The sequence below is a fragment of the Plecotus auritus genome (assembly GCF_963455305.1).
Source record: "Plecotus auritus genome assembly, chromosome: 4".
NCBI lineage: Eukaryota > Metazoa > Chordata > Mammalia > Chiroptera > Vespertilionidae > Plecotus > Plecotus auritus.
In genome coordinates, this window is record NC_137775.1 from 94,097,610 (window position 1) to 94,117,331 (window position 19,722).

Sequence of the window (19,722 nt, forward strand, 5' to 3'; positions counted from 1 at the left end):
TAAGTGTGGCCTTGATCTAGTTAACTTTTCTAAAACTCATTTTTTTCACCTTAAAGTGGGTATAATAGAGAGAAATCTCAGGAGCAATCCCCTAGACAGTAAAGGAGGAGGAATACATTTGAGAGGAAATATGAGTTCAGTTTGAGCAACCTGAGATTGCAGCGCCTAGAAAAATGCAGATGTGCCAGTGCAACTGACTGCTGTGAGGCTAGAGGTGTTCAGTTTGTTGAGACCATGTTGTGAACAGCACTTTGTGGAATGAGGTATTCCTCTCCTCAATCCACAAGCTAATGGTGGGATAGGCTTCTCACAACGTGTTGGGAACACCCCCTCCCCATTCTCTCTTCAGTGTGCTCCCAGAGGCATGTCTTCCCAGTCACGCCCTCCCCCTCTGCTCACGTGCCCCCTGGTGACTTCTGGTCCCCACTTGGCCAGAATCTCTGCATGAACCTTTCAGTGGCTCTCCATGGCCTGCAGGGCAACCTCCACCTTACTCAGCTGCACAGGCCGCTAAATGATGCCCTGGCCCCTACATCCTGCCTCATTTTCTGCTCCCTTCGACTCGTCCCTTAAGTCACATCTTTCTGCTTTGGACTCTTAGTTCTTGAGTCTCATTAAAACCCTGTGTATCTGTGATATAACTAAAGCCACGGCAAGGAATGATTAGGAACTTCATGAGATGTATTTTTAATTCACCTTTCAGTTCCAAAGGTCAATTACGCCCTTGGTGATCATTCATTAAAATCCAAGTGCGATTGCCTGGCCAGCGTGGTTTAACGGTTGAGCATTGACCTATGCACCAGGAGGTCACTGGCTCAATTCTGGGTCAGGGCACATGCGCTGGTTGTGCTCAATCCCTGCAGGTGGTTTGCAGAGGCAACCAGTCCATGTTGATGTTTCTCTGTCATCGATGTTTCTATCTCTCCCTTCTCTCTAAAAATCAATAAAAACATATTTTTTAAAAAAGAAATCAAAGTGTGATTGAATTCCCAAGAATGTGAAAAATGTCCTCCACTTCACACAATTGAAGTCAAGTTAGAAGGTCTTATTTTGCAAATAATGTCGAGACTGGAAGTACAGAGAGAAAGGCTTGTAACTCAAGTATGAACTAGAGCTCCGTGTGGTCTAGCCTGTGGACAGGTCGCTGTTGAAGACACACAAAGGCCAGGCTGTAGTCAGACTTTCAGGGAAATGCACAGGGTAAAGGAGTGCATTTTTAATGTGTTGCAAACATCTTAAATGCCCTTTCTCCTTTGCTGCTTCTCTCAGCACCCTGCACCTCACGGCATGACCTGCTGCTCTCCCAGCCACCTGAAGCTCGCTATTCCCGCTGTCCGCTCTCAGAGCTTCCCAGGCAACTCCTCCCCATAACGAAGGCCTGCAATGCCTTCCGTCTGGGCCTGTCTTCCCCTCTCAGCCTGGATCCCTGCACTTCTGCTTCCACCTACTCAGCCGGCTAGAGGGCCAGAAGCTCCATTCTGCCTCTCGAGGAAAAGGATCCACTCCCCGGGGAAATACAGTTTTCTCTCTTTGCCTTTTTCTAATGGGAACTCCTTGTAGGGGGCTTTCTATAAATTCTCCATCTGTCCACAAGACACATTTATAAATGTACTTTTTTGTTATAGATTAATGTATAAATAAAAAAAAACATACAGGCATAATATACATGCACATGCTCATATACCGGGAGATACTTATCTTGCTAATTATTTTGTTTTACTTTGCACTGTAAGTCCCCCTTGTAAAAGCACATAGCACACAGTACCGGCCTTCTAATATACTGTAATGGGTGCTTTAAAGATGTGGTAGAGCGGTTTACTGACAGAGAACCCAGTGTTACACTTTAGGGAAAATTATTTTTTCTTTTCTTTTGTATTCCTAGAAAAGAAACACAAAGTAATAAGTTCAGCCTTTATGCAAGACTGTGCCCAAGTAAATTTCTATAGACAATGGGTTTTTGCATGGTTTTTGCATGGTAATGTATAAAACTTTTGTTGTTTCATTCGAGTTGCCTCCTTAGATGGTCATCTGAAAACGATTATGTGTTTAATGAATCTAAGTGTTTATTCTCAAGGGTCATGGAAAAATATCTGTCAGAAATGCTACAGTAAATGCACTTTTCATAATGTAAATAAGATAAAATGTTGCCCTCACATTTTAATACAGTATACTGGACTTCAAACTGAAACAGATTTCAGAGCTGGATTGTGTTCAGAAGGGGTCATTTTCTCCTATTGGAGTTTCATGCATTTCTGTTATGTTTCCAGACTTAAGCTGCTTATTATTAATAATAAGACAACATGGTTTCTTCAGGAACTTGGGAAATAATAAACAGCCTCATTCCGAGAGCATGTGGGCCTGACCTGGGGCATGAACTTGTGGCCATGAAGCTGGTTAGTGTGCTTAAGATCTCGAGGATCCTTTCGAGGGACAGTGTTTGCCTCTTGCAAAGTTTGGTTTAAAGTAGTTGGGACAAGACTGTGAACAAGTCCTGGGAATTACAGAGCTGGAGAGAGCCGCAAAGGTCCTCCTTCGAGCCCCGTGGCCAAGGAGGAGAATTTGCACATCATTTGAGACAGGCAGTTCTGATCCGGTTTTTGTGACACAGCCAAGTGTGGGAGTCCTGATGGTGCCCACGTGGCCTTCTGAGAGGAAGGTCCAACATTCATGTTTCCTGTCATATTGAAAACCTAAGAAATGTGAGCAATGATTGGGAGAGATGTGCAGTCTGGTTCTTGGGTGGTTGATGGTGTCAAGGTGTTGCTTATGACATTTCAAAATCTGAAAGATTTTTCTATGTCCATATCATCCATATATTTAGTTGAGTGGTTTTTGTATTTTTTATATTATTTTTTATTGTTGATAGTATTACAGATGTCTCCATTTCCCCCTCCTTTACCCCACTCCTCCCAGCCGCTACCCCCCTCAGGTCTCATCCCCCTATTGCCTGTGTCCACGGGCTAGGCATATGAGTGGTATTTTAAAATCATTGTCATTATTCTCCTAGCACAGTGGTTGGCAAACTGAGGCTCGCGAGCCACATGTGGCTCTTTGGCCCCTTGGGTGTGGCTCTTCCACAAAATACCATGGCCTGGGCGAGTCTATTTTGAAGAAGTGGCGTTAGAAGAAGTTTAAGTTTAAAAAATTTGGCTCTCAAAAGAAATTTCGATCGTTGTACTGTTGATATTTGGCTCTGTTGACTAATGAGTTTGCTGACCACTGTCATAGCATTTATCTGAGTTGCTTTATACCAGGGGTTTCAAAACTCAAAACTGCAGAGAGGACAGGCAGCCTGTCTGAAATAAGCTGATGAGGGCCATGGGGAGAGGGTTCTGAGCCTGGGCTGGGGAGCACAGGTCCTAGGAGCCAGGAGCTGTCAGAGTGAATTGAGGAAAGGAGAGAAAGGGAAGACAGTGCTGGCCAAACAACATGCTCTGCGGCTGCGCTCGGCCTGCGGGCCTCTGGTTTGTGATCCAACGACCAGTATGCTCACAGGTGCTTACAAAAGCTTTGAATGTGATCCCAAGCCTATCGGTGACCACTTAATCCACATTTGCAATTTATTTTTCTGACAAAAAGCATATTTTGGATGTGTAGGTTGTTTTTAATCTAGATATCTTTGCCTTGGATATTTCTTTCCAAAAACTAGCTGATGATTTCATTTAGGTCAGCTAAGGTTAGCTGTGCAGCCTAGTGATTTCCCTGTCAGGATTCACGCTAGATCACAGCCTACAGGTGAAGCTGCGGAAGATCTTGGAATGGTGTTGCCAGAACGTGCTTCTAGAAGGGATGATGCCCAAACCAGGGGAACTAAACCCAAATGATTTTAAGCAGGACTGCATGTCACACACCTGCATACACAGAGGCCTGATTCACAGTGGCCCACACACATGGCTGAGTGCCAAGCAGCTCGGGGGAGCGGCGGCAGCCACACAGACTGACTGTGATGGGCACTCCATAACTGTGCAGTGGCGTGCCCTGCCTCCAAGCGCAGGCGGGTCCCATGCATCTGGGAAGCAGATTCTAAGACTACAGGAGTGTTGGAGGTTGTGGCCCCCTGGAGAGCAGACATCCCACATGCAGGCATCCACATTTAGATATTTCTAAACATGCCTGGAGGCAAGACTCACTGCAAGCTCCAGGCCTCGGGCCTATCTCCAGGTACACAAGTTGTTTTCCAGATTATTCTAGAAACTCGAGGTTAGTGAGGCTCTTTTGGTTACCGATAACAGTCCTAACTCAAAAAAAAGAAAGGACTCTTGGCGCTCATAGCTGGGTCAGTTCAGAGAACTGAAGGGAGAGCTGCAGAAATCAGGGTCTTCGCTACTCCAGCTAGGGACCTACCATGGCCCGGATTCCTTCTCCACCCACCTGGCCTCGCCCCGCCCTACTTCCTTGTGCAGAAGGGCAGGGGACATGCCTCTGGCAGTCATGCTTCATGGACCCCAGCAAAAGAGCCTTTTCCTTCTTAAAAGCTATATGGAAGGGGCTATTTGCTCTTCTGTAGTCATGTCATCAACCTCTTGGAACAATATTGTTACAGACGGGCAGGGATTGCGGACCGTGATGGGGTAAGGTTGTGATTGGCCAGGCCTGACTCACATGCCCCATACACCTGTTTGTTCCTCATGAGCTTGACGAATGGTGTATGTGAGGGGTGAGGGGGTGAGTGGGGAACAGGGGTTATTACCAGAAGGAGGAGGACTAAGAAAGCTTGCTGGGCAGGAAAATACAGCTCTCCAAGTCTACTGCCCTCTCAAGTTCCCCACAAGATAGGTCCCCCACGTTTTTTCCTCCCTCTTCTTTTACAGCAAAGGGGTGCCCCATAACCAAAATTTGCTGGGAGTTTTATAACTTGCATGCTCATTTGGCTTGGAAGATTAATTGTATATATGGCAAAACTGAATTGTGTCATGTTAATTATGACTTGCTATTGGTTCAAATTTCTCTGAAAAATTTAGGCTGCTGAATTACACACTCAGAAATATCCTGAAAATGAAACAGTGAAGAGGCTACTTACCATATTCTTTATGAAAGCCAATGGGCTGCACCAAAGAGCTGCTCGAGGCTGCTTCTGAGGGACTTTATTCTAAGGAAGAGGGCAGCAGTGGGCAGCCGTGAACTGTTCTAGAATCAAAAACAGACAAAAAGAAGTGTATTTCAGATACTTGGGCTTTTAAAACTGTGTGAAAAGCAAGATGGAGTCACAGAGTAACCATAAATACAGGGCTGCTCTAGCCGATGTGGCTCAGTGGGTTGGAGTGTGACCCATACACCGCCAAAAGGTCATCGGTTCAATTCCCGGCCAGGCAACATACCTCAGTTGCAGGTTCCATCCCCAGCCCAGTCAGGTCGCATGTGGGAGGCAACCCATCAATGTTTCTCTCTCACATCAATGTTTTTCTCCTCTCTCTCTCCCTTCCACTTACTCTAAAATCAATGGGAAAATATCCTCAGGTGACGATTTTAAAAAATGGTAGTAATAAAATAATATACAGGCCTTAATTTTGATCATTCTGTTCCAGATTCATCTTGTTGACAGTAAGCAACAGTGTTCGTGAAGTGAAACATAAATATAATTTCTATTAACTTATATATTCTGCTCTTAGTACTAATTGTTTGGTTTGTGTTTTCTGAGTGAACTATTTGTTTTGTTTCAATACACAGTTTTTAAAAATATAAATACTATATATTTTCCTGGGATTCTTAATTTTTCTAAGTTTTTTAAGGTACCACTTCAACCCATCCCTCTTTTCTCAAAAATGAAGGCAGCCCCATGGGGATTCTATGATTCTGTCCTGCCCAGGAATCAAGCAAGTGTGTAAGCACAGTGCGGGCACCTGCTTTTTAGAAATACCTTAGGAGGGATATCTGCTGGACAGAAAGTAGTTAGAAGATCTCTAATGACACCAATTGTAAAATTCATGATTCTATTACTTTGTTGTTTGTTTTCAATTGTGCTGTGTCTTCAAATTTGAGGGACTATATGATATCATGTATCTGCTTTGGTGAACTTAATTATCACAATAGTAATTTTTGTTGGTTGCTGTGATTTACAATTGTATAAGGAGATTCTTAAAGCCTTCTTATCTAGGTAAACAAAAAGAAGTCTCACTTCATGCTGATACTTCCAAACAGCCTCCTCCTACTTGGGGTCTAGTTAAACAAAAAGTCATAAAAATAAAAAATAAAAAACTACACCTGAACGGTCTGTATTTTTTTTTAACATGTAAATGTGATATTTGTGGAGTAATACTTCAGTTTGTAATCTCCAAGAGGGTAGAAGCTTTATTTTTGCTTTATTCATGAGAATATTAAAAAATAAGAAATGACAAAATAGCTTAGCTTTATAATTTAAATTTATAGGGAAAATGCATTTTGCAAAAGGAAGGAGAGGATTTCTACACTGGAGATTCACCTGATCCTCAAGCTCTGCATTTATAGAGCACTGATTTATTTACATATCAGAATTGTTTCTACCTGTGATGAGTTAGGCAGTCACCTGCATTTTTTATTTTGATAGAAGTTCAGAAATATTTCTCACCCAAAATGTCTATTAGGTTGCTTATTGCTGGAGTTTATCATTAGTTTTCATATCTTTTTTAAAAATTTACTATTTCTTATTTCCATCTTTTTAAAATACTACTGCTGTTAAAACGCATCTAGTTACATGTGGAATCTAAAAAACAAAACGTACAAAAGAAACAGAAAGAGATGTGTAGAGGCAGAGAATAAACTGATGGATGCCAGAAGGGAGGGGGACTTGGTGAAAGAGGTGAAGGGATTTAGAAGTACCAATTGATACTTACAAAACAGTCACAGGGATGTAAAATACAGCAGACAGAATATAGTCAATAATATTGTAACAACTATGTATGATGCCAGGTGGGTACTGGAAATATTAGGGGGAAAACTTTGTAAAGTATATGATTGTCTAACCACTATGCTGTACACCTGAAACTAATATAATATTGAATATCGACTATAAATAAAACATTAAAAATTTTTAAATAAAACATCTCATTTCTAACTTAAAATAGATTCTTCATTACTATTATTATAACAGCTTCATTGAGATACTATTTACATGCCAAAATTTTACTTTAAAATATACAGTTTAGTCATTTTTAGTATGAATGTGCAAGCTTCAATCACGATTATCTAATTTTAGAACATTTCATCACCCTGTTCCATATCCATAACCAGTCCTCCCCATTTCTCCTAACTCTCAGCCACTGGCGCTGCTCTGCTCCTGTCTGTCTCCCTGAATTTGCTTATCCTAGCATTTCATACAAACGAAATCATACAACATGTGACCTTCTGTGACTATCTTACTTAACACAATGTTTTCAAGGTTTATCCATATTGGTAACATGTATCATGACTTTATCCTTTTATGGCCAAATACTATCTCATGCTATGGGTATGACACATGTTTATCCACTCATCAGCCAATGGACATTGGGGTTGTTTTCACTTTTTTGCCATTATGAATAATGCTTCTATGAACATTCATTATAAATTTTTGTGTGGGCACATGCTTTCCATTCTGCCGGATGGACATATACCTGGGATTGGAATTGCTGGGTCAGATGGTGACTCTGTGTTTACATTTTGAGACATCACAAAACTGTCATAGCGGCTGCACCATTTTACATCACCTCCAGCAATGTGTAAGGGTTCCAGTTTCTCCACATCCTCACAACACTGAGTAATCTCAACTGACCTATCTTGAAGTTCACTGCTTTATTTTTATTGAAACATTTTTTTCTTTACCAATTCACATGTGCTGTTGCAGTGAATTTTTTATTTTGATTATTTTACTTTTCAACTCCAGAATTTCTGTTTGGTTCTTTGAAATACATTCTATTTTTGTTAACATTTTCTTTAATGCGAGACATCATTTTCATTCTTTCCTTTAGTTCTTTCATCATGCATTGCTTTTGTCCTTTGAACAGATTTATAATAGCTCATTTAAACTCTTTATATAGGAAGCCAAGATCTGGGTTTCTTCAAGAACTGTTTCTATTAAATGCTTTATTTCCTAGGTGTGGGAAATGCTTTCCTGTTTCTTTCTGTCTCATAACTTATTGTTGAAAACTGAGCATTTTAAGTAATATAAGATGACAGTTTTGGAAATTAGATTCACACCTTTTTCAGGGATTGTTTTTATTTGTTATTGTTGCTGCTGCTGTTTGGTGAAGTGAATTTTCTGGACAAATTCTGTGTGCAGCCTCTGAAATCTGTGCTCAGGTGGCTCAGTGGTCAGCTAATGACTGGACAGAGATTTCCTTAAATGCACCTGGAGCTTATAACTCTGCCTTAGCCTTCACTTCCTGCTTCTGCACAGTTTCAAGGTCAGCCAGAGGTGACATATAAAGACCTTCTCAGGTCTTTCCTGGCCATGCAAAACACCTGTGCATGTATGTGGCCTTGTAGCAACCCAGGAATAGTTCATAACTTTTCAAAGCCTCTTACAGACATTGTGTTTCACAGATTTTTATTGTTATACTAGAGGCCTGATGCACGAAATTCATGCAAGGGGCTTGGCCCCCGCTGCTGCGTGGCCACCTCTGCCTCAGCCCCCACTGCTGCGGCTTCGTCTGGAAGGTCGTCCAGTCTAATTAGCATATTATGCTTTTATTATTATAGATTTATTCACCTATGTGTTTGCCTTGCTGGTATTGCAGCCTAAGGCAACTGTGATATTAAACACTTGTTGTGATCTTTTTCAAAAGGCACCGTGGGGATAGAACTGTTTGTAGTGAACTTTGACTCAGGACAAACAGTGACAAATGCTGTTACTGAGACTTTTCCTGGGAGCTGACAGGCAGATCAGAGAAGTGCAATTCTTTGGGCTTTTGGGGAACCTCCAAACATGTAATGCTCCCCCTGCCCCATAGTTGCTAGCCTCTGTGGTTGCAAAGATGTTGTTTTTCAAAGCTACCACAGAGCTGGGGAGAAGGCAATGGGAATGGTCAAGTTAAAACACCATAAATCTTACTGTTCTTAATGAGATTCAGCCATTTTTCTTAAGTGAGTACTGTTTGGATTCCTGTGAACCTTTAGATAACTTCCAGGGTTCTTAAAAAGTTGATTTTGACAGTTTTTCCTCTGTTATCATTGTTCTGTGGGGGATAGATTTTCATTAATTTTCGAGAGAGAGGGAAGGAGGAAGGGAGGAAGGAAGGGAGAAAGGGTGGGGAGGGGAGACACACACATACACACACACACACAAGCACACACACACAGAGTTTTATTGTTCCACTTATTTCTTCATTCATTAGTTGATTCTTATATGTTCCCTGACTGGGGATCAAACCTGCCACCTTGGTGTATCAGGATAATGCTCCAACCAACTGAGCTACTTGGCCAGGGCCATGGATTTACATTTACTTAATCCACCACTTCTCTTTATTTTAAATTAGTATCTTCCTTAGGAAGATGAGACTAGAAACATATGAAGTTGCCCAGTGCCTAATGGAGAGGGCACACAAGATTGAGTTGGGATAAGGGGCTCTAGAGAATAGGAACAGGAGACAAATTTTGCCCATTTACATTAATTATTTATCATATTACAGTAGTAAATAGCCATAGAGTGTATATGTTGTTCTATAGATTCTTTTTATTTTACACAGCACTGTGTGAACTTTTACCATCTAGTTTTCTATCCCAGAGCAGATGTAGGGAAAAGGAGCACATCTTAGGGGCAGGTATACTAGGACAACTGGCAGTGAGACAGATTTACCTATAAAAGGTAGATATAATAATCAGCAGGTGACAATGTAGCACACTGTAGCACCCACTTTTCATAGGCTTAGCTAAAGAAGTCAAAATGAAATGCTCATTTGTTCTCTGTATTCTTTGCTTTTTATGACACAGAATGCCTAAATATTTTAGAAAGTTCCCTATGAAAAATGTTTAAGTTTTGAACTTAACATTATAGGCTTCATTTACCTACAGCAATTGTGGCCAAGAAATATCACATACCCAGATGATATCGCTAATGAGACATTCTGTAATCATTCATCTAAATACACCATAGTAATTCCAGCTCCAAGAGTATTCACATGGAGAAAAATTATTAAGCCTCTTAAATGTGGAAAGTTGAACCACCTAGGTCACTGCTTATACTAACTCCTTTAAGTTTCTGAAGAGAGTTCTTCAAGTTGAAGTGAAAGGACACTAATTAGTAACACAAAAATATATGAAAATATAAAAATGCTGGGAAAGGTAATTATATAGTCAAATTCAGAATACTCTAATACTGTGATATGTTAATTACTTAGTTCTAGTATAAAGGCCAAAGGAAAAAAGTATTAAAAACTATAGTCACAATAATTTATTAATGAATACACAATCTAAAAAGAGGTAAATTGTGACATCAAAACATAAAAAATTGGGATAAACAGTAAAGGGTAGAGTTTTTGTATGCAAGCAAAGTTATTATCAGCTTAATATATACTGTTATAGCTATAAGACATTTTACATAAGCCTGTGTAAACACAAAACAAAACCAATAGTAGAAACATAAAAGACAAAGAGGATCAAAACATACTTTAGGAAAAATCATCAATTCACAAGAAAGAAAGCAAAAGAAGAACTAAGGAACAAAGAAACTGAACAACAAGAAAACAATGAATAAGATGGCATTAATAAGTCCTTACCTATCAATAGTTACTTTAAATGTAAATGGGTTAAATTCTCCAATCAAAATTCAGAGTGACTGAATGAATTAGAAGACAAGAGCCAGGTATATGCTACCTATAAGTAACTCACTGCAGCTTTAAGGACACACATAGACAGAAAGTGAAGGGATGGAAAAAAGTATTTCATGCAAAAAGAAACCAAAAGAAAGCAAGAGTAGCTATCCTTATATCAGACAAAGTAGACTTTAAGCCAAAAACTGTAACAGGAGACAAAGAAAGTCATTATCTATAATAATAAAAGGACATTGGGTTTTTTTCACTTTTTTGTGCTAATTAGACGGAACATCCTTCTGGGCATCATTCCGGATGTCCTTCCAGATGAAGCCAGGGCCAGAGCGAAGCAGCCCAGGTCCTGGGCACCTGCTGGTGGTGGCCAGAGGGAAGCCTGGGTCCCGGATGCTGGATGGAAGCCAGTGCCAGCAGCTGGGGGAAGGAAGGCCTACTCTTGAACAAATTTTCATGCATCTGGCCTCTAGTATAATAATAAAAAGTCAACTCATCATGTGGATATAACAATTACAAATATGTATGCATCTAAAATAGGCAGCACCTAAATATATTAAGTAGATACTAACAGATCTGAAGGGAGAAAGAATAAAAAAATCCTATATAATAAAAGGGTAATATGCAAATTAACCCTCACGGCAGAATGACCAGAACGACCGCTGGACCAGTCACTATGAGATGCACTGACCACCTCTTGGTCCCTTCCCCTGGCTGTCAGGCACCAATCACCCGAAGGCAAACGGGAAACGGGTAGGTGGCGGTGGGGAGCGGGGCTGGCTGCAGGCAGCTGGGGAAGATGACCCTGATTACAGGCCAGGCCTAGGAACCTGAATTTCATGCGCCGGGCCTCTAGTATAATAATAATAGTGAAATTCAGCACTCCCCTTTCAACACTGGATAATTCATACACACAGAAAATCAATAAGGAAACATTGGGTGTTAACTGTACCTTAGAAAAATGCACTTAACCTATAAATACAGAACATTCCACCTGTCATCAGCAGCAAACACATTCTTCTCCAGCAGAAATAGAACATTCTCTAGGATAAATCATCTGTTAGATCACAAAACAAACCTTAGCAAATCTAATACAATTAAAGTCATGCCAAGTATTTTTTATGACCACAATGGTATGAACTAAAAATCAATAATAGGAGGAAGACTGGAAAATCCACAAATGTGTTGAAATTAAACCATATACTCTTAAACAACTAATAGGTCAAGAGAGTCAAAAGGGATATAAAAAATACTTTGAAAGAAAAATGGGAACACACCATACTAAAACTTATGAAAGGCAACAAAAGCAGTTCTAAGATGGAAGTTTATAGCTATAAGTGCCTACATTAAGAAAAACAAAGCTCACAAGTAACCTAAATATATACCTCATGAACTAGAAAAACAAGGACTGCCCTAACCAGTTTGGCTCAGTGTATAGAGCGTCGGCCTACAGACTGAAGGGTCCCAGGTTCGATTCCGGTCAAGGGTATGTACCTTGGTTGCGGGCACATCCCCAGTCGGGGTGTGCAGCAGGCAGCTGATTGATGTTTCTTTCTCATCAATGTTTCTAACTCTCTATCCCTCTCCCTTCCTCTCTGTAAAAAAAAATCAATAAAAAAAAAAATATATATATATATATATATATATATATATATATATATATATATATATATATATAACAAGGACTAAGCTCAAACTTGGCAGAAGAAAGAAAATAACAGGCAGAAAAGAAATAAACAAAATAGTGAATAGAAAAACTATTAAAAACAATGAAACTAAGAGCTCGATTTTTTGAAAAGTTCAGCAAAATTGACAAACCTTCAGCTATACTACATAGAAAGAAGACCCAAATAAATGAAATCAGAACTGAAAGAGGAGACGTTATAATTGACACAACAGGAATACAAAGGATTATAAGAGACTACCATGAGCATTATATGCCAAAAAAGTTGGATAATCTAGAATAAATGGATAAATTCCTAGAAACATGCAATCTCCCAAGACTAAATCATGAATAAAAATTTGAACAGAACAATAGCAAGTAAGGAGATTAAATCAGCAATCAAAAACCTCCCAACAAAGAAAAGCCTAAAACCAGATGGTTTTAACTGATTAATTACTCTCAAACTCTTCTAAAAAAAATTGAAGATGAGGGAATATTCCCAAACTCATTTTATGAGGCCAGCATTACCCTTTTAACAAGCCAGAGACTACAAAAAAAGAAAAATAGAAAACTACAGACCAATTTCCCTGAATATAGATCCAAAAATATTCAACAAAATGCTAGCAAACTGAATTCAATAGTACATTAAAAGACTCTTACACCATGATCAGGTGGGATTCATCCCTGGAATGCAAGGATGGTTCAACATATGCAAAGCAATAAATGTGATACACCACATTAATAGAACAGAAGATAAAAACCAATGATCATTTTAATAGGTACAGAAAATTTTAAAAAATCAAAATTTTTATAATAAAAATGCTCAACAAGTTGGGTATAAAAGGAATATACCTCAATATAATAAAGGCTATATATGACATACCTATAGCTAACATTATACTAGATGGTGAAATGTTATAAATCTTCTCCACTGAGATCAGGAACAAGACCAGGGTACCCTCTCACCATTCCTAACATGGTACTTGAAGTCCTTGTCAGAGCAATTAGGCAAGAAATAGAAATAAAAGGCATCCAATTGTTGTCTAAGAAGTAAAGTTGTCTCTGTTTGCAGATGATATAATCTTAGATGTGAAAAATGCCAAAGACTCCACCAAAAAACTCTTAGAACTAATCAACCAATTCAGGAAAGTTTCAAGATTCAAAATTAGCATACCAAAACCAGCTGTGTTTCTATACACTAACAATAAAGTATTTGAAGAAGAAATTTTTTAAAATCCAATTACAACAGCATCAAAAGCAATAAAATACTTAGGAATAAATTTAAACAAGGCAGTGAAAGATCTGTACATTAAAAATTACAAAACATTGATGAAAGAAATTGAAGAAGACACAAATAAATTGAAAGCTATCCCATGTTTGTGGATTGGAAGGATATTGTTAAAATGTCCATACTACCCAAAGCTACCTATAGATTTAATGGCAGTTTTCACAGAAATAGAAAAAAATCCTAAAATTCATATGGAACCACAAAAGACCCCAAACAACTAAAGCAATCCTGAAAAAGAAGAACCAAGCTAGAGGCATCACCCTTCCTGATTTCAAACTATGTTACACACTTAAAATAATCAAAATTATTCGGTACTGGTACAGAAAACAGACACATAGACTAATGGAGCAGAATCAGGCGCTCCATACATATACAGTCAACTAATATTTGACAAGTTAGCCAAGAATACTACAAGGCGAAAGGATGGATAGTCTCTTTGATAAATGGTGCTGGGAAAAACTGGATATTCACATGCAAAAGAATGAAATGGGACTCCTGTCTTACACCACTCACTAAAATTAACTCAAAATAGATTAAAGACAAAAGACCCCAAACTAAAATTTCTAAAAGAAAACATAGGGACATGGGATTAGTTTGTTATTTAAATTATGTATTGATTTGGGGAGTACAGCTTAGTGGTTAGACAATCATATGCTTTACATAGTGTTCACCATGATGTTTCCAGTTCCCAATTGACACCATACATAGTTATCACAATATTATTAACCTTATTTCCTATGCTTTACTTACTTACCCGAGACTATTTTGTAACTTCCAATTTGTGCTTCTTAGTCCTTTCACCTCCTTCACCTGATGCCCCAACATTTTCTCCCCCTTGGCAACTACCAGTTCTCTATTTCTATGAATCTGTTTCCATTTTGTTTGTTCCTTTATGTTGTTCTTTACATTTCACACATAAGTGAAATCATATGGTATTTGTCTTTTTATGACTTATTTCACTGAGCATAATACCCTCTAGGTCCATCCCATGCTGTTGCAAATGGTAAGATTTCATTCTTCTTTATGGCCAAGTAATATTCCATTGTATATATGTGCCACAACTTTTTTATCCCCTCGTGTATTGATGGGCACTTGGGTTGCTTCTATAGCCATTGTAAATAATGCTGCAATGGCCATAGGGATATATATATATATATATATATATATATATATATATATATATAATCATATGTGTGTATATGTGTATATATCATATGTGTGTATATGTGTATATATATATACATATATATGTGTACACACACACACACACACACATATATATATATGTGTGTGTGTGTGTGTGTGTGTGTGTGTGTATCCATCCATCCTCAGGCAAGGGAAACAAATAAATGAGATTACATCAAACTAAAAAGTTTTTACACAGCAAAGGAAACCATCACAAAATAAAAAAGAACCTACTAAATGGTAAAACATATTCCCCAATGATACATCTGATAAGGGCTTAATATCCAAAACTTATAAAGAACTCATACTACTCAACACTGAAAAAACAAACAATCCAATTTTTAAAATGGGTAAAGGATCTGTAGACACTTCTCCAAAGAGGACATACAGATGGCCAATAGACATACGAAAAGATGCTCAATGCCACTAATCATCAGACAAATGCAAATTAAAACCACAATGAGACATCACCTCACACCTGTTAGAGTGGCTGTCATCAATAAACCAACAAACAACAAGTGTTGGTGAGGATGTGGCAAAAAGGGAACCCTAAAGCACTGTTGGTGGGAATGCAGATTAGTGCGGCCACTATGGAAAATAGTATGGAGTTTTCTCAAAAGATTAAAAAGGGACCTGCCTTTCGACCCAGTGACTACACTTCTGGAGATTTATCCAAATATACCCAAAACACTAATTCAACATTAGTCTTGACAATAATTTTTTTTTCATCTGAAACCCAAAGCTCAAGCAACAAAAGCAAAAATCAACAAGTAGGACTACATCAAACTATGTCTATAGCAAAAGAAACCATCCAAACGAAAAGGCAACTATTTTCAACCTATCTATCAGATAAGTAGTTAATATCTAAAATATATTTTAAAACTCATTAATATTGTTAATATAACAAAAATTAAAAATAGCAAAAAAATAAATAAAAATGGGCAAGAGAATAGAAATTTTTCCAAAGAAGAAATACAAATGGCCAAGGTACATGAAAAGGTGTTCAACAGCTTTAATCCTCAGGGAAATGCAATTCAAAACCACAATGAGATATCTCCTTAGGATGTTAGGATGGCGATTATCAAAAAGGCAAGGGACACAAGTGTTGACAGGATGTGAAGAGACGGGAATTCTTGGGTACTGTTGGTGGTAGTATAAATTGGTGCAGCCACAATGTAAAACAGTATGGAGTTTCCGTAAAAAATGAAAAAGAAAACAACCATATGACCCAACAAACTCATTGTTGAATATATATCCAAAGGAAATGAAATCACTATCTCAAAGAAATATTGGCACTCTCATGTTAATTTCAGCAATATTCACAATAGCCAAAGCCTGGAAAAACCTAAGTGTCCACTGAATGGATAAAGAAGATGTGTAGCCAAAACACACACACACACACACACACACACACACACGAATACTATGCAGCCACGAAAAAGAAGGAATTCCTGCCATTTGTGACAACATGGATGGATCTTGAGAGCATGATCCCGAGTGAATTAAATCAGACAGAGAAAGACAAATATCGTATGTTCTTACAAGTGGAATCTGAAAAACCTAACTCCTGGAAATAGAGACTAAAATGGTAGTTGCCAGGGACTACAGGTAGGAAAAATGGGAGATGTTGGTCAAAGGGTACAAACTCCTAGTTATGAGTAAGTTCTGGGTATCTAAGGTTCGGCATGGTCATTATAATTAGCAATGTTGTATCATATATATGTGAAAGTTGTTAAGCGAGTATAGCTTAAATGTTATCACTCCAAAAGAAATGGTAATTATGTGGGGTGATATGCTAACGAATAGTATTGTGGCAATCATTTCACATCAAATCATCACATTGTACACCTTAAACTTGCATATGTTGTATGTCAATTATATCTTAGGCTGAAAAGAATAAGACATTGTGTAAAAACCAATGACATTTTAATAAAGTTTGTAATAATGTATCAATATTGATTCATTAGTTGTGATAAATGACAATAGGGGAACATTGGGGAAATTGGGTGTGAGGTATATGTGAACTCGTACAATCTTTGCAACTTTTCTGTAAATATAAAACCATCCTAAAACTTAAAAATCTAAGTTTTAACAAAGAAAATATTTAAGATGCCTGGCCCCATTTTTGTTGCGGGTCTTTTCTGAGAGGAAAAGATCATTATGCTGATGTTCTTGGGTCAAAAATTAAATCTATCTAGATACGCACATATACAAACATCCCTATAGATGTTTTCAATAGTGGTGAATCTGGTGGCCGCTTTTATAATATGAGCCATTTAATACAAATGCAATTAGCCTATTTTGATGTTAACAGTGTGTCATTTCTTTTTGTAGTGTCCTGGCCGGTTACAATGGCACCATCTTTGCATACGGGCAAACAGGCAGTGGTAAGACCTTCACCATCACGGGTGGGGCAGAGCGCTACAGCGACAGAGGCATTATCCCAAGGACACTGTCATACATTTTTGAGGAATTGCAAAAGGTATAGAACTATAAGTTCATTTTGTATTTGATATATTCAGCAGAAATTTATTGTGCGCAAAATAGTTATTTTGACATTTATTATATTGTATCAAAATGAGAAAGTATTATTGTGCAATATTTCTGTCCTTTAGATTGAAGGGGAATTTGGGAATTTGCTGACGAAGCAGAAATTGAGAAGGTGCCTCTCATTAAAGGGATGCTGTTCCAACAAAGGTTCAGAGGGAGTTTCTCTGACACACACATAGGTTAAAAGAACAGACAACACATTTTACAACTAATGTTTTTTTATTCTTCATTAAGAAACTGAAGAATGCCCTTTTGCCAAAACAGACCTTTATTTTAGCTGCTAAAGCACTGAATAGGACAATGTGATTGCCCCCTTATCACACTTTTAATAGAAGCCCACAGGAATTTACTGGAATAAAAGTCCTATTGCAATTAATCTACACTAATAAAAGAGTAAGATGCAAATTGACCGTACCTTCACGACACCCACCAGCCAATCAGGAGTGAGAATGCAAATTAACCCAACAAAGATGGAGGGTTAATTTGCATATGTAGGCACCAAGTGGGCGGGGGTGGGATGCTTGTGTTGTCGCCATGGCAACGACGCAGGCGTTCCGCACCGCCCCAGCCGCACCGGGCCTCTGGGCAGTGTGGGAAAGTGGAAAGGTGGCTCCGGCCGGAGCGAAGGCAGTGCCAGCAGCCAGAGTAAGGAAGGCTGATTCTTGCACGAATCTTCATGCATTGGGCCTCTAGTATTTCTATAAAGACAAATTCCCTATCTATATTATAAGCATCATTTATTGTGTGGCTCCAAGTGCCACTTGCTTTATAAATATTTAATACAACATATAATACAACTAACAATGTAGGAATCCTTATCCCCATTTTATATTTGGGAAAACTAAGTCTCAGATTAAATGTCTTTCTCTGGGTCCTTGTAAATAGCTGGTCTGGAGGGCCATGCCAGGAGTGTGTGTGCTTTTTGTCTCCATGCACGCTGCCCAGGCTGGATCTGCAATGCTGGATGTATGTAAACACATTCTCAATGTGAGCTACTTCTCTGGGCTTCAGCTCTCCCTCTGTGGGAGCAGGGAGTGAGTTGTGCTAGAGCAGTGGTTGGCAAACTGCGGCTCGCGAGCCACATGTGGCTCGTGAGACGCAGTTTGCCACTCTGTTGACTAATGAGTTTGCCGACCACTGGGATAGGGGCTTAATCACAGGAACAACAACAGCCTGTAATTATTGGAATCGAGAGTCTAGGTCAGTGGTCGGCAAACTCATTAGTCAACAGAGCGGCAAACTGCGGCTCACGAGCCACATGCGGCTCGTGAGCCGCAGTTTGCCGACCACTGGACTAGAGGATCTCCACTGTCCCTAGCAGTTCCAACAAGTGCTTGGTTGTCCTAATTCCGTATAACCAATGTCCTAACTAGGTCAGTGTAACAGTCATGGCATCATTTTTCAACTGTATGCTATTTGCATTTTAAGTTGCAACAATGAGAAGAAATCGCTGAGATCTGCATAATTCTAGTTTCTATCCATAAAGTAGCAATTACCCATTAGTTCAGCTCATCTCTCACTAGCTCACACGTTCCAACTCCACATGCCAGAATATTAGGAACAGAAAGAGTTGACTATAGTGTATATGTTGGATCCAAATCCCTTCTTTTCATTTACTCATTTATTTCTGACATTGGCTGCTTTGTTTTTTCCCAGATTTCACAAACTGGGAATATGATTTGTCATGGTGCTTATTGCTGTGGCCTGATGTGGAAGCCCGGTGTCTAGGAGAGGTCATGGGAGTTGGTGCAGGCCAGCCTGCTCCTACTGGCAGCAGGTGGACCTGGGCAGTTTCTTAAAGGTCCAGGATGTGGGGCTTCTCTGAGAGCTGAGCTTACTGTGCTTAAAGACATTGTCCAGTTCTTGGCACATAGTAGATGCTCAATACGTGATTGTTATTACTGCAGCTGTCAGTATCCACGTACAGCAGGTCCTCGGATAGTGTCCTTTCCTTCAGCAGGTACATTATAACGCTGATAGTGCCGTAGGAACTTAACTCTTGTTTATGTCAATTAGCCTCTGGTACAATTGGTTTAGTTATATGTTATTTCTCTTAAAGCCACAGAACCTAATGATGACATGGAGGACTTCTTGTGCTATATATGCATATAGACAAAATATCCCTGACCAATTTCAAATAATCCTTTGAAACGCAGAACAAATAAAGCCATTTCCCCTGATGAAGTTAAACAGAATAAACAAATCCTTTCCTAATAGAAAATATATGTCTCTTTGTAAATTTTGTCTATGGCTATCAAAATACGAAAAAAAACACACAAAACAAAACAAAACAAAAAACAGTTCTAAAAGTCTCCCTGTCTCCC

The 19,722-nt window shown here is 39.0% G+C and overlaps 1 protein-coding gene across 1 annotated transcript in view; it reads left to right on the forward strand.

The window, feature by feature from the left end:
- KIF6 (kinesin family member 6) overlaps positions 1-19,722 on the forward strand; it is a gene marked incomplete at its 3' end in the record, with an annotated part of 392,136 nt that overhangs the window by 67,671 nt on the left and 304,743 nt on the right. Inside the window, 1 exon segment of the mRNA XM_080665124.1 lies at positions 17,183-17,330. Within this exon segment, the coding sequence (XP_080521250.1) occupies positions 17,183-17,330 (148 nt within the window).